We start from the raw sequence: 16,522 nt of genomic DNA on the forward strand, positions 1-16,522 counted from the left end.
GCAAATGCTTTGGTACATCCATGCAAATGATTATGTACAATTCTCTGCTGTTTCCAACATTATCAACTGCTTATGTCACATTGATCAAAATGTATTATAATGGGTCTCTGTTGAATAGTCTCACCCCCCACAACATTTAGGCATTAGTTCATCGGATAAGTCTTTACATGCAAAATGGTTGAACAAGTTGTGATAATATGTCAAACATATTTCTATACATTTCCATTAGACTTTTTTTTTCTAAATCTGTCCTGAATTGGTAAATTGCTCCCAGGTGAATCTTGACTTTCTCTAACAAAGGGAAATATGTGAAGCAGAAGCTTGATAAGACACTCTAAAAGATTCTTTCCATGCTGCATTGAAAGCGAAGATATTCGTTGTGATGTGGATGACAATTTGTGGCACAACAGACAGGAACATCAGGAGGTGTGGTAGGAAGACTGCACTGTAATTCCTACAGCACTGCATGTACAGTTTTCCCTAATGAGAATGTCCTATGTTCACATTTCTACTTTTGTTTTTGTTTTGTTTTGTTTTTTTCTTTGTGCTATGCAGTGCTGTCTTTTCCTTTCTGTATCGCAATGACATGGTCTATCAACAAATTACAGTAAAAACAGTAAAAGTGTAAATGTGAATCTTGTCCAGTCTTTTACTATCAATTTCCCACATACACTAAGGCACTGATCATCAACTGGTGGCCTGGGGGCCAAATCAGGCCCCCCAAAGCTTCCTGTCTGGCCCCTAGAAGATCATTAAATTCAGAAAAGGAGGAAAAGAAAATCTTTTGGCTTTAAATGTTGGCAGCTGTTAAATCCACCCCAAAAGCAATTAATATTCAAATAGTTTTAGAATGAATCATTTGTGAGCCATTATTAGTAAATATTTAAAAGGCAATGAGATAAAACTGGCAAAATGGCCAGATAAAGTGGTGAAAAGGGGTTGAAGAGTAGCAAAAATGGATGATAAGTGTCAAACTAAGTTGTGGAGAGGCACAAAGGGACAAAAAATTGCTGGAAAAGTGGTGAAAAGAGGTTGAAATGTGGCAAACCATTAGTATAACAGGAAAAAAGGGGCATAAAAGCTTATTAAAATGTGGCAAAATGGTGAAAAAAGTAATGAAAAGTGGCAAAAATAGACAAAAAGTGGCAAAAATGGATAAAGGAGGGACAAAGCAGGCAATAAAAATGGTTTAAAGGAGTTAAAGAATGGCAAACAATTGGGTTAAAGAGTGATAAAATAGCAAAAAGTGGCAAAAATTAGTTTAAAGTGGCACAAAGTGTTGCGGAAATGGTAGAATTAAGCAGTGAAGTGGTGAAAAGTGTGAAACATACTCATGTTTGGTCCTTACTGTTAAGGGCCCATTCTTTCCAGCCAATTTTGTGGGCATGCTTGTCTCCTTGTGGTCTACAGCATTATAGATTGGGATAGATCTCACTGGTAATGCCTAAAATGTCCTGTGATTTGAAAGAAAATACAAATACTACTAAAACAAAATGTTAATCAGAACAAAATATTGATTTACAGTTTTTCTCTATCACTTTGGTGCATTTCTCACATCACTAATAACATTTGCACAACAGTTAGTTCAACCTCCACACCATTTAGTCATTTGTGCACATCATAGTAGCAGTTTCTCATTTCTTCCAACAAATTGCAAATGCTTTTGGACATGCATCAACTGCTTTCATACAACTTTCTGCTGTTTTATAACATTATAATTTGCTTATGTCATGTCAGTCAAAATGAACTATACTTGTGAATGCTGAATACTCATTCCTATAAAACTAATAGTCCTCATTTCGTTGCTTGAGTCATTACATACAAAAATGTTGAAACAGTTGTCAAAACCTGTCAAGCAAATTTAATTTTTTTTTTTTATCTTTTTTTTCCTGAAAATGACTCCTAGATTGAACAACTGCTCTCAGGTGAACTTCAGCTTTCACTGATGAGAAGGGATGTGTCAAGCATTAGTTGCAACCAAGGATAAGCCACTTCTCCACGGTCACTCAGAGCTGAATCCCATGAACACCAACTTTACATGCACCACAAAAAATTAGAATATCATGAAAAAGTTCAAAATTTTTTGTCACTCTTTTCTGAAGGTGAAACCCATATATTATATAGACTTGTTACACATAGAGTGAAATATTTCAAGCCCTTATTTCTTGAAATGTTGATGATTATGGCTTACAGATAAGAAAACCCAAAATTCAGTGTCTCAAAAAATTAGAATATTGCATAAGATCAATAAAAAAAAGGATATTTTAAACAGAAATGTCAGGTTTCTGAAAAGTATGTCCATTTCTATGCCTTCAACACTCAGTTGGACCTCCTTTTGCATGAATTACTGCATCAATGCGGCGTGGCATGGAGGCGATCAGCCTGTGGCACTGCTCAGTTGTAATGGAAGCCCAGGTTGCTTTAATAGCGGCCTTCAGGTCATCTGCATTGTTGGGTCTGGTGTCTCTCATCTTCCTCTTGACAATACCTCATAGATTCTCTATGGGGTTCAGGTCAGGCCAGTTTGCTTGCAAATCAAGCACAGTAACACCATAGTCATTGAACCAGCTTTTGGTACCTTTGACAGTGTGGGCAGGTGCCAAGTCCTGCTGGAAAATGAAATCAGCATCTACGTACAGCTTGTCAGCAGAAGGAAGCATGAAGTGCTCTAAAATGTCCTGGTAGATGGCTGCGTTGACTGTGGACTTCAGAAAACACAGTGGAGCAACACCAGCAGATGCCATGGCAGCCCAAATCATCACTGACCATGGAAACTTCACACTGGACTTCAAGCAATGTGGATTCAAGGTCCCAGAGTCTGGAGGAAGAGTGGAGAGGCACAGAATCCACATTCTGTTTCTGTTTCACGGGTTTCACTTTCATAAAAGTGACAAAAAATATTGAACTTTTTCATGATATTCTAATTTTTTGAGATGCACTAGTATATGAACCAAGCAGGACATAGCGTGTACCATTTCTACAATACTGTGACACAGAAATGGAAGGTCGGCCTCGTGGAGGAGGGGTGAGGATGCGGGGAGGAAGGGGAAGGGGACAAAACTGGGGAAGAGGAAGAAGAGGCCAAGTACACAGGCGGATTCCTGATGAAATCAGGGCTTCAATTGTGGATCATGTTGTCAATCATGGCCCCACAGTTGCTAAGGGTGGTTGAAGGGTGCAGCCAAATGTTGGGAGAACCACTGTAAATTCAATTATTCAAACATTTTGTCGGGAGAACAGGTGTGTATAATGGACAGTAATTCAGCACTAAACAATCTGCACTGCACTGCACTACTGTCATTGTGCCATACATGAAGCTTGTAGTGGGACAAGAACTTGTCACTTTTTACAGTTTACATTTAGACTTACAGCCTTACTGCAGCACAGATTTAGTGTATTGTAGTGTACCGTAGTGTTACAGTAAAGATTTGCCATATTTACTGTAATTTCACTTTGCACCACATAGGATTGCAAGACAACCTTGCAGAGGTGGAAAAGGGCCCCTTTTTACTCCACAACAGGAGGAAGCCATTTGTGCAATGGTGATTGCAAACAATGCCATAAGGTTGAGAGGGATACAAAGGGCTGTTATAAAGGATGAAAACATCTTCGGGAATATTGAATCCGTTTCAATCACGACAATTGACAGAGTGCTCAGCAGAAATAAAATGCGCATAAAACAATCTTACAAAGGGCCATTTGAACGGAACAGCGACAGAGTGAAGGAGATCCGTCACCAGTATGTAAAGGTAAAACATGTATGTGTTCTATGCATACTGTAATGTTCAGTGCTAAATAAGGGTGTGTTTTTTCTTTTGTACAATGCTGTGAACAAATTAGAATTGCAAAGAGCATATGCAGTAAAAATGTGAAACATACATATTCAGTGTCTTGTACTCAGTTACCTCACTAAATACAGTAATGTATAACTTTACTGTAGTTTTCACATGGCTGTGTAAATAGTATATAGTGCTGTTTTGTGCATTTTCAGATACTGTCACCAAGATCCTACTTTTTTGCACTGGAAAACACTTACAGAGTAAACTGTCATAATGAAAACATGTCAAAGCCATTTGACTATCTTGTTCGTAAACAATGGTGTCAGGACTTTTCATCTTGATGACATTGACACTTTCATCGACATGAACACTTGCTTTTGAGGAATGAACTATCCATTTTGAGCAAGTGACACGCTTTTGCAGGTTATCAACTTGGTTTTGCAGTTTGTACTAATTGTTTTGAGAAATGCATTAACTGTTGTGCAAATGTAAATAGTGATGTGAGAAATGCACCAAAGTGACTGAGAAAAACTGTAATTTTTCTTTATTTGGAAGTTTGGCCCCCTGCGCTAAGGTGTAACTTACAATTTACAATAATTGTCATCTAAACTTTATCCATAGTTTACATCAGAACATCTCTCCAGAGTACACTGTTATATTGACAACATGACCAAGCAATTTGACTGTCTTATCTGTACACAATGACTTGTCATTCTGATGGCACTGACATGTTCATTAGTAAGAAAAAAGTCTAAACCTGGATTTGGATTAAAAATCCAAACCTGGGCAGGTGCTGAGCCGAAAAAGAGACCGACAGAAAACAGACAGACGTCTCGCACACTGCAGGGGCTCCAAAAATATAATTATTTATTGCACCAACGTGACGTTTTGAGCAGAGTAGCTCTTCATCAGACTAATAACGTCACGTTGGTGCAATAAATAATTATATTTTTGGAGCCCTGCAGTATGTCTTGCAGACGTCTTTCTGTTCAGACATGTTCATTGACACAGATATTTACTTTTGAGAGATGAAATAAGGATTTTGAACAAGAGACTGGCTTTTGCATGTAATCTATGGTGTTTTGCTATTTGTATGAATTGTTCTGAGAAATGCACTTACTGTTATGCAAATGTTGAGGATGATTCGAGAAATGTACCAAAGTGACTGAGAAAAACTGTACTGTGCTGATGCTTGCTTTCCGTCATCAGACAAACTGTATGTTTTTGTAAGGTCCTCTCTGAATCCTTTTATTGGTGTGTTCCTCATGCTGCTTCTTGTTTGTGTTTCATGTTTTGTGAAACTTTTATTTCCATCTTAGCATTTATTTAGATTTGTGTTGTATGTATCCTGCATGCTGTTTGTGTTGTTTATAAACATTTGCTTATGCTTATATATTTTTTAGTCATTCGTATTAATAGGCATTTGTTGCACAGTTTTTGTTTTGTTTGTTTTTCTTCCCTTACACTTTTTTGTATTATTTTGATCTTTTTAGGGAGCCAAATGTGACATCTGGGACTGCAGATGGAGACTAGCAGAAAAGTTTATATATATACAGTATGAAGATAGATAGATGCAAGGAATTTTAGGAGGTCATGCATTAAAGTTAAGGAAAGTTGTAGCACCAACTCAGACAAAATCAAGGAAGATCCCACCAAATTTTCATTAACTTTTATGACCTAATGACAAGTGCATTGATGAGGAATTTAACTTTATTAAGCAGATCAGGACGTATTTAAGTTACAAAGGTAATCTGGCGACACCCTCAGGCCAAATAGACTTGCTCAAATAGAGAAAAAAGTACCTCCATCAAGTACACATGCTGTCCATGCCGAAAAATCACCAATTGATTCACATGACCTGGACCAAATTAAATGTATGAAGTGCTTGATATGTGCCGCCTAGTTTGACGGATAAGTTGACAGAAAAAAAAAATTCAACGCCGAGAACCGTAGGCCATTTGTCCACAGTGACATCCACACAGCCACAAAGGGCGGGTATGAGACTGTGTGCTGGTATTTAACCGCGGATCGCCAGACTGGAACTTCCCTCGGTGTACTTCAAGGAGACAGCGGCGTGCCCAATAGCCTTATTCAACACTCACTCTGCTGGTTCTTTATGAACACAACACAGTGGAAACGGCAGCGCCTGCTGTCTTCTTCTCCTAGTCATCCGCTTCAACTTCGTGAACACCAGTATAGTTTTCCACAGTGCAGGATAATGGACTCATTTCCTCTTCCCTACCTTATACCGAGAGTGACGCTGTTATAGTTTGGTTGGTGTTCAGGATTTGATTTCCAGGATCGGGCTGACTCGCTGTCCGCAGTTTCACCTTTTCTTTGTGGTTTTACTTTAACTGAACTAACTGTGAGAAAGCACTTTTGGGCTCTGAGATGGGACTGTTTATAAATCTTCTGCAGTACTCGTTCCTCTCGAGTTTTGTGTGCTACGCCGTGGTTTTCGTTGAGGAGTCCTCTGGAGGCAGGTCGGACGGATACTGCGGGCGGATCCTTCGGGCGCAGACTCAGGGAACCAGAAGGGATGGCCACCATGAATTTAGGCTCAGAGTGGAAGGCGACCCGGAAACCTACCAGCCTGGTCACAAGTACAGAGGTAGTTTTTCAGTCATAAGTGCATCAAGTGGATGTGCAACCGTTATTCAAAAACAGGACCTTTGGACTCTATTTTTCCCCCCAGAGTGGTAGTTCAGCCCTTACTATTTACATTGGTAGTGGGTAAAAAATTAAAATTTTTAATCGCGATTTATCGCATCCTTTTCAATCACATTTAGAAATTCCACTGTTTCGAACTTCAGAATGTGTTTGTGTTGTTTTGGATTTTATTTCTACTGTTTTTGAACTAAGATTGGTTGACTTTGGATACAGACCTGCATTTATAGGTAGCTCGGAGACAACATGAACGTGTTATGGATTAAATAGGAAAAAAGGGGGGCAGTAAAAGGGTAGTTATTTGAATGCACAATGTGCAGATGACGTTTGACTTGTCCACTGACCTGTCTGAGTTTTTTAAAGTAAAATGAGACTTTAGGGAGAAGTGGTGGACTAAATACATCACTGTTGCTACTAGGAGATACTGCAGTGGCTTAACCAAGTGTTCTGAAAGGGACAGGAAACAGGTGACCAATAACAATTTAAAAAAAAAAAAAAGTGTCCCAATTGTAGACCTTAATCAAGATTAATGTAATGAATCTTAAAACCCCGAATCACTGGTAATGGACAGAGTTTTATGATATTGATAACAATAATGATAATAAAAGAGAAGCTGCATCCATCAGGAAACTGAGCAGCCAGTCTCCCTCTTCTAGATCCTCCAGGTAGCTAATGACAGTTACTTGACATGATGGTTGACCTTCATTTACTCCTCCTGCAAGTTAGAAGACACACATACAAACCTTGTGAAAAAGAGACGGCTTGCGCGGAAGATCACACTGTGAGATTCTTATTGAGAAAAACTAGCTGTTTTTCAACTGAGATGATAAAAATCTCAACTTATATAATGGTAACAATGGCCTTCCATTTTATTGTCCTGAGGGGCTTCCGACACATTGATCCCTGTTAAAATCCATCTGTTAATATTACTTTTGGTGGGATGTGGTATGTCATGATCTCTTACTTATTTTTTTAACTATGAGAGACCTGTGAAAGAGGCACCCAAAAGGGAAAAAATCCCAAGCTACATCAAAAATGAAGTGGCATTAGGTCTAATTTTGGAAAAACAAGCAATTTCTGAACATGGCTTGTAAGAAATGCAAGGTGTAGACACAAGAGTAAGCTGGATAAAATGCTCAGTTTTTTGACTTGTCCCCCTTATGGCTTTCTTCTGTGTGTGTATTATTCTAGTGTGAGTTTCTACCTCTCTACAGCCATCACTCAGTAAAATGCTACCTACATGTGTATTTTCCTTGCATCATCCAGGAGTCCTTCTACTTACTACTACTACATCATTTATAATTGTGTTTCAGTGTAGAGCCTCTCTTTTCTGTCTCTTTATAAAAAACAATCTATCTCCTCTAGTGCTCCTCCTGGCAACCAGCCCTGCTTATTTTAGAGGCTTCACCCTCATCGCATTAAAGGAGGGCCGAGAGGGCATCACAGATGATGACTACACAGGCCAATTCCAGGTAAATATGAGTAGATCTGCAGAAGAAAGAAAAGATTACAGCATAGTTGAAAAATATGAAATACAAAGCACATTCTGGTTATGGGTTTTAATATATCTTTAATATATCCCTGGATTAATGTGCTGGAGAAGAAAAGCAAATTTGAATTGTGCAGCTCTGCTGTTTAAAAGCTAGTTAGTAATAGAGCAGCAGATACTTTCTCAACTAAAATAGAACAGAAGTGAAAATAGGGGACGACAGAGGAAAGAGATAAACAGAGTGAGGAGAGATTTGTGAGATGTTTGGTCCAGCAGTTATACAGCTCACACTGTGCATTACAGAGTCATGAACCACAGTCCCTCAGTTAATCTCCTGCTTCATGTAAACAGGAACACATATTTGTACCTGTGTTTTCACATGCTGATCCTTGTCAGATTCATAAACAGAGCAGGAAGTTGTGTTTATACAGAAAATAGTTTGACAGAAAGAGATAGGATTTCTTAATAGCTCCAGCACCCCCTTTATCAAGATTTTTAGCACTGCTACTTTTCCTGCATGTATATTGAACAATGAGTGTGAGTCAACCTTAACTAAACTATTTAAATTTGATTGCTGATAAAATCTACAGTTATCAATATACAGAATAGATTAGCAGATCAAGCATAACCTTGCTAAGATTAGAGAATTCTGCCTTATGTGGGCATCTGCATTTCCAATATAGATGCAAAACCTGACTTTATGAGGTATTTCTTTTCCCACCTTAAAGTAGGAAAAAGCAATGGCATGCAGCTATGATTTCAGTTTTGCTTTTTGTAATCACATACAAGTACTAGCATGCAGGAAACGCTGTATACATTCTTGCCCCCAGTTTCACATTATTCAAATTATTGAGAGTAGGCAGCAGCAACATGTGCTGTACAAGTAAGTAAACATAGATGATCACCATGCATGATATAAGATTTCAAACATGATGTAATTCACATCATATTTTGGCAGTGCTGCACTGTGTTGGCCTAAGCCAAATACTCAGATCAGAAGACATATTTACACTGAAAATTTCAACAGATTTTATCACAATGCAAATGCCTTCAGTTTATTGTGACTTTTTTAAGTTGAGAGGGATTTTCTGTTTTTGTTCTGTTAAAGGAGGGCTGGTGAACTATGGACTGGTGGTCTTTATGTTTACTTGCATTGTCATCGGTTGGTAAGGGCTATATCTGCAGCTCAAATTGCACAGTCATGCTGGGGGTAGCAATGCCACCTCCCGACAGGAAGGTTAATGACACAACAGACAGTTTGTTACATGGTCTTGAATAAGACTAGAGACCAGGGAATTTGTTCGAGCAAAAAACAGTGTGAATGCCTGTATTCATAGAAAGTAGTTACCTTGATAAATGTGACTATTAATAACTTTCCCCATTTATGCTAGTTTAGATAGGGGTTTTTTATGGATATGACATCAATCCATCACACCTAGCTTCTTTTATATAGGTGTCGATGCAATAGTTTGTAATATGACAAAGAATTTTTGGACTACAATTCCTTATTAAGCTATGTTGCTCATTTTGTAATGTCATGATCATAATATGCAAGAGAAGAAGGGCCAAATGAGTCCAGTTGTGGTTGCTCTTATAGCTGTACTCTCTTCTTCCTCTCTGGTATGAGGTTGTTTTTGGCAGCTGCCCTGGAATGTGCCTGCCTGCTGTTTCACTAAAACACAACTGAGAGCCGCTGTCCTTTTTTTTTTTTTTCTTTAGCAATCATGGTAAACTGACTTCATTTATCTGGTGCCTTCCTAGTCTAACTAACTCTTAAAGCTCTTTACACTGGGCATCATCCTCACACAAAGACTGAAGGTATACATCACAGAAACACTGACAAGCCTTCAATACCTTCCCCAAATGGCCTCTTCCTTGTCTGATGTAAAAGAACAAGTCTTTAAGTGTGCTTTTGTGTGTGGAAGTATCACGGTCCCCCTGAGCCTGTTGTCATGGTCTGCTTGGAAATGTATATTTGTGCTGATATGTACAGATTGAACATGTGGGTATACGTGACAGTCTGCATGTGTGTTTTTCCCAGTCTTTCTTGTGTGAGTGTGGGACCAGGCTCGTATTTATCTTGGCCAGAAAAATGTTATTGCTCTGGGAGACAAGCAGGACTTGTTTGGATAAGTGGAGAGATGAGCAGACATGAGACATTATCTTTTGTTTTGTTTTTTTCTTTTTTCAAATCAGCACTGATTAGCCTGGGATCTTACTTTTGGTTGGGATATACCCTTTAGAATTACAATACAAGAAATATGTTAGACTAAATATAACTTTAAACCACTTAGCAGTCCTGGCAAAATTAGTCAAACGCCTATCAAGGCATACCCAAAATAAACAATTTCATAGGAAATACAATGGACCAGTGAGAGAAACCGCAGAAAATTTAAATTGTATAACAGTAGTCTATGGATCTTTATGGCTATAATCATGTTTTTGGACTAAATATTTGTGAAGTTTATGAAAACATGTTCCCTCACCTGCTTTCTCTCAGCAAGATGACAGCTTATAAATATTATGTTTCATTTTTACCAAGTTTGTCCTGTTAAATGCTACTAGACTCAATATTACATACTGCATCAGTGTTTTGTGTCTCATCATGTGAGGTTTTTAAGGGGGACTGACAAAGAAAGAAAACACAGTGACATGCCAGCCTTTGCAAAGAAAATGAACAATCTCTGGCCAGCTTCTTTACACTCCCTCTCTGTCTTTGTCTGTCTCAGGCATACTCTCCTACCTCTGGTGCACTAAAGTGGCTTGAAATGTTAATGTGCCTGTCTTTGAAGTTTCTTGATTTTAATAGAGGTCATGACTAGAATGTCACAGTTTCATACATCTTGTCCAAATAACACTACTTACACTACATATCATTTGACTACAATGCCCTTAAACAGTGTCTTAACTTGTAAAAGTATATTTAGAAAAAGAATGAAATACAAAGCATATTAAACATTTCACTTGAGCTTCCACAGTGTTCAATTTGTACATCCCTGTTTTGTGTTATGTCTTGATTCAAATTTCTTAGAAAAACCTTTCGGTCCTCTCTGGGGGCCAAGCATCGGATTTGCTTGTGTTGATATTGGACTTGACAGTCTTTACTTAGAGCCTGGTGTCAAAAACTCAAGTTTTGTTATTATTTTTTTATGAAAAGGCTTGTCATTTGAGTAACTTCATTTTTAGTGTTTGCAATTGAGCTTGATTAAAACTGGACATAATTATTTACTTGGAGCCTGTTTAAGAACTTAGAGCTGAACTTTGGTCTTAACTTTGAACCAAGACTGTCTTGAACACAGGCAGGCATTATTAGTTTGACTTTTCATGCTAAAAAAGTAGAAATCCATGATGTTGAATCTGGATTGTAAGGGCCCTATTGTACACACAGCACAAAGCATGTTGGTGTACTGTGTAGTTGTCTTTTCTGTTATCCTCCTGACACAGTGGTCCACCTCTCCCCTCATTCTCCTCGCCATGCACTGCTGTTTACTCTATCATAGGATACAATAACTGCCCTTCAAACCCAACTTCTCTCCAGCAGTTGACTATCCCCCTCCCACTGTGCAGCTGATTCACCTGTTGTCAATAAAACACTCATTTATCACTGCTAGAAGAACAATCATGAAGAAGTCTGAAGGCTTCCCTTGCATCCCCTCAATTTATTTTTCAGTTTAAATAACTCAATCTTGCTTTCCTTTTATTTCTAGATCATTGATGAAGAGGACACACAATTCATGACTAACTGTGCTCCTGCAGTGACAGAGAGTACACCTCGTAGACGTACAAGAATACAGGTGTTTTGGACAGCACCATCTACTGGATCTGGCTGTGTCATACTAAAGTGAGTCTTTTTTTATATAGATAGTACTAGGAAAGGGCCTTATTTTACAGCAAAATATTTAGCTGAAAACCCCCCTAATAACTTTCCTGACTGTAGTTTAAATTGCATAGATGAGAGGAGGAAGAGGAAGTTTAATCGCTGTACACCTCTTGCTAGAAAAGTGCATTTTGGTAATATGCTCATGAACTGTTTTCTTTTACGTGATAATTACATTAGGAAAAAAATTAGGCTTTCATTTGCACTAGAATAAGCAGCCAAAGCAGTCAAACTGAACAAAGCTTAAAGAAAGGTGTTCTCTCAAACTTGAAGTAATTTGCATTTCTGCCCTTTTCATTATGCCTATCCCCTTGTCTCCAGGGCGAGCATTGTCCAGAAGAGAATCATTTATTTCCAGGAAGAAGGCTCCCTCACTATTCGACTGTGTGAAAAAGGTAATGAGAACAGTCCAACAACCCCTATAGGTCACCTATCTGTGCATCTTTTATGCAAAGAAAGGACAGATGCATCTAATTACCAGACTGGTGGACTTGAAAGACTTTTTAAGTGTGTATAATGATTGTTTCATATTGGGGACCTCAAATATTCCAATATTTAATTTATATTTTTGGCATAGGATTAGACACATATATGTCCTTCACAGTTATGACAAATGATGAGTCCCCCAGATCATTCTACTTACAGACAAATAGGTTTTTGATTCAGGATAAAAAGGATTGATGGGTTTGTATTTTTTGTCTGTGAGACAAGTAGTTCAAGTATGTGGTTTATAATTCTCAGTAAGGCCGGCCACACACTAGACTATTTTTTAATCTGAAATGATTTTAAAACCGTGAGAGACCACAGACTTCAGGACAATTTCCAAAGATTTTTCATCCTTAATCCTCTGAACGCACACACTAGATGACTCAGCCAGACTGTCAGATCACTGGAGACCACACACCTGCCGACCTGCCTACGACCTCACGTGATCACGTGACTTCAGAGAAAAAAACAAAACACGGATGTCTGTCGATACCGTCTTGCTGTCTCTCCACAGCAGGCTGTCTTGGCATGTGTTACAGGTGCAACAACAATCATAAAACAGGGGAAAGATTCAGGACGAAATCCTGGCTTGAATTAAGGTACAGTGGTGTTCATGGTTGTGAGCGGTGAAAGTACGAATGATTCATCTGGTGACAATACCGGTGTGCTTGCTCTCATTGGTTGTTGTGGGTACTCCGTCAGCCGCACTACGACCTAGAATCATAAATATCAAACATGTTTGTTATTTACAATTCAGGGTCTGGGAGGCTATGATGCGATTTGGAGCAGTAAATGAATTGTGTTGACACATGAAAACTACTCAGACAAATAGTCGTTTATGTCGAGCCTCCAGACCCCCATATGCAAGGCAAATAAGCTATTATTTTTTCAGTTTGCTTACTCTTCTAGCTATGATTAAGATGTAAGTAAAATTCTCTGCTGAATAGTTTGATGTGATGTATACTATACTTATGCCCTTGACCCTTGTATGCAAAACAATGATGGACAGAGGCCAGTATTTCTGATTTTTGCATGAACACTGCTATGTTATTTGAAGACTGCTTTTTTCAGTCGTCTAGTTTTCTGTTTTCCAACCTTTTACAAAGTTTTTGTCACTAGTGACCTGATCACCCTCCTTATTACTTCCTTAAAATGTTACTGGCCTCTCAAGAGAAGCTGCTGGAGTCCTGTTCTGTGTGTTTATTTTATTTGTTTTCTAAATTTTGCAGTCTTACCTTTTTGCCACTGTATTGGTGGAAGCAAGACAAAAATGTGCTTGATTGGCCAGTTTTATGGTTATCAGTTTTACTATTTTCATAACAATTCACATTTAAAACAGGATACAATTCAGTAACCCTTCAGATTAAAGCTTGCATTTCCTGCCAGATGTAAGATCCATTTTGACAATCTAAGGTAACCTCATAGTTAATGCATAGGTGATTTTCTACAGTTAAAAAAAACAATACAAAACAAAAAACATTTGACTGACAAATTGAGTCTTGCTTTTCTGTGCAGTTTTCAAGCTCTCACTTCAGATCAATAAAAGCATGAAAATGATACATGTCTGTCTGTGCAGCCCCTCCCTCAACTGCATTTTCTTATTGTGTGGAGGCTGAGATTACACTTTAGTTTTCTGTAGATATTGGCAAAATAATTGCACATAGGAAGAAGAGTTGTGTTTAACTGCTGGGGGTGAAGTAATCATAATAAACTACAGAAAACAAAAGAAAATGCCAGTGAAAGTAATACCTGCACAGTAAGCCTTAAATTATTTTTTTCCAATATGCTACACCCTGCACAGGCATAGGAGTATGGGCTTAATGAATAAACAAATTGATGAAATACACAATGCTGAAACCTACTGTTTGTTTGTACAATAGAAAGTGCCATTGTGATTTAGAGCTTTTTTTCTCTTCTTGATTACTTTCTATACTATGAACATAGCTACAACTAAAGTGATGAAATGGAAAGCTTTGCTTCTTACTGATTAAAACTGGGGTGGCTCAAGGGGATAGGTAGGCATAGAGACTTTTTCAGGGCAGCAAAAATAAAAAACTGATTTAAACACAAGATATCAAATACTGCTGCTTAGCCATTTTAACTAACTTTAATTAACTGTATCTACTAGTGACAATTTAAAATTGAAACCACAATATGAAGCCATAAAAGATTATCGTCTTTGTAATACACAATTGTTATATGGTAACTGTTGCATGATTTGATAAACCTTGCGGAAAGGTTTTAAATAAATGATCAAAAATAAAAAAATATGGTTTATTTTTTATCAGTCCAGAACAGGCATGTTTCAATAGTGAATAGTGTTTTTAGACTGGGTGGGCACAAAATGGAATAAAACGTAAGAGACCTGACTCTCCTTGCAATAGTTCAATAACTATTTACAACTGGGTTAGTCAACTCTTTAAAATACAATCATCAGTGTATTTTATTTTTATACTTTTCATGGGATAAGTTTTTGTCCTGTCCATTCACATTAGAAGCCTAACTTGTTTATAATGTTTCCTGCAGAGTGATAAAACCTCTAAGCTGTTCAGAGATTTTCCATGGTCTCACACACATATTTTGGTACTTTGGAATGGTTTTCAATAAAATTAATCAAAGACATCTGATCATCCTGTCAGACAAAACAGCATGACTAGGGATTGGTATGAGCTAATACTGATGGCAAATGCTCCATCATAACCTCTGCCACCAGTGTGCCAATGTGGAGTGAATGGAGTGAAAGGATATGAATGGGTATATGTGGCCTGGGGTGTAAAGCCGCTCTGAGTAGTCAGATGAATAGAAAAGTGCTATAAAAGTTTAAGTCCATTGGCCATTGCCATTTAACTACTGTATATAGTTCACCAAGTTTAGAGAATTAGTTTGTTATGCATCAATAATCAAAATAACTTTGATCATTGAAGGATGAAGGAGAAAGACAGGGGAAACAGGCACATATGGATAAGTGAGAGTTGGAAACTTGCAAATATACAAGAAATGGATTGATAAGAAGAAAATTTGATCATTAGTCCAAACAAACCAAATTTACCAGTGACGTATTACCCATGTACTTGCCATAGTCTTCCTGTGAAATCACCTCTGAGCTTGAGTGTTCGGGCAGAAAGGCCCAAACTTAACAAGTGGGAGGGCCTGGAAAGAGCACAAAAAATGGCAGGAAATTATTGACAGCTGATTGGTGTACATGCTGATGACTGATGACCTGTAGGTGCAGAGAGTAGCAGGGAGCAAGCTGAGGGTGATAAGTAGGTTGTGTAACATTTTGGAGAGACAGGAACTGAACTAACACAAGAGTTGGTAATGTGGTAGAGTGTTTAGAATTTATGATAAACTCATGTTAATGTCATCTTTCCCTAGAGCGCATTTTTGAGGAGGGCACAGGAGCTCCAGCTATGGAATGCTGTGCTTGTGGAACAGCCAAGTATAGGCTCACCTTCTATGGCAACTGGTCTGAGAAAGTACATCCAAAGGACTTCCCAAGTGAGTCAACAAAAACAGAATGTGTTGCAGTTTATCCCTGTGAAATGAAAATGAAACTGTTTTCAGGAACAACACTGCTGCTTCCAAGTAAAGTGAATATTGAACTGGCAGGATAGGAGTAAGCAAGAAAAGGAAAACATGTTCATAAAGCATCTGAGTAAATCAGTTGAACAGTATTGGATAAAACAGCAAATTAGTCTGATACAGGGCTCATTTTTTTTCCTTCGAAACACTGAATACAGACAACAGGCAACCAGCAAGCTATTCAGTCAATCAGCTAGTGTTCAGCTGATTTATGCCTATAAATGGATTTGTGAGAATTGTTATCACTCGAACCTAAATTCCTCTCTGTGTCTTTTGTCTTCAAGGAAGAGCCAACCACTGGTCAGCTCTGATTGGTGCATCTCACTCTAGAGGTTACGTGCTATGGGAATACGGTGGCTATGCAAGTGAGGGTGTCCGTCAGGTTGCCGAGTTTGGCTCCCCTATTAAGATGGAGGAAGAGATTCGACAGAGGGTAGGGTTCTCGTGATATGAGCCTTTTGCAGTTTCCGTATTTTTGATAAAACAGCAATAGTTCCATGTATTTATGTACTTTGACCATCATATTAGCCAGCGACCAAATACTGGTAGCAAAGAAATTGATAAATGTCTACATTTTGTTTTTGAAAACTAGTTTCAAACAACTAATTATATTCTTACAACACAAGCAAAACTGATAATACT

At 38.2% G+C, this 16,522-nt stretch overlaps 1 protein-coding gene across 1 annotated transcript in view; it reads left to right on the forward strand.

The window, feature by feature from the left end:
* Positions 1-5,566: 5,566 nt before the first annotated feature.
* Positions 5,567-16,522, forward strand: part of spon1b (spondin 1b) — a 45,792-nt gene continuing 34,836 nt past the window's right edge. The window contains exons 1-6 of the mRNA XM_041795288.1: positions 5,567-6,390; positions 7,812-7,918; positions 11,643-11,776; positions 12,134-12,207; positions 15,674-15,796; positions 16,165-16,313. Of these exons, the coding sequence (XP_041651222.1) occupies positions 6,171-6,390; positions 7,812-7,918; positions 11,643-11,776; positions 12,134-12,207; positions 15,674-15,796; positions 16,165-16,313 (807 nt within the window). The 5' untranslated portion in view covers positions 5,567-6,170. The remainder of the gene's footprint in view (positions 6,391-7,811; positions 7,919-11,642; positions 11,777-12,133; positions 12,208-15,673; positions 15,797-16,164; positions 16,314-16,522) is intronic.

The sequence above is a fragment of the Cheilinus undulatus genome, linkage group 9 (assembly GCF_018320785.1).
Source record: "Cheilinus undulatus linkage group 9, ASM1832078v1, whole genome shotgun sequence".
Lineage (NCBI taxonomy): Eukaryota > Metazoa > Chordata > Actinopteri > Labriformes > Labridae > Cheilinus > Cheilinus undulatus.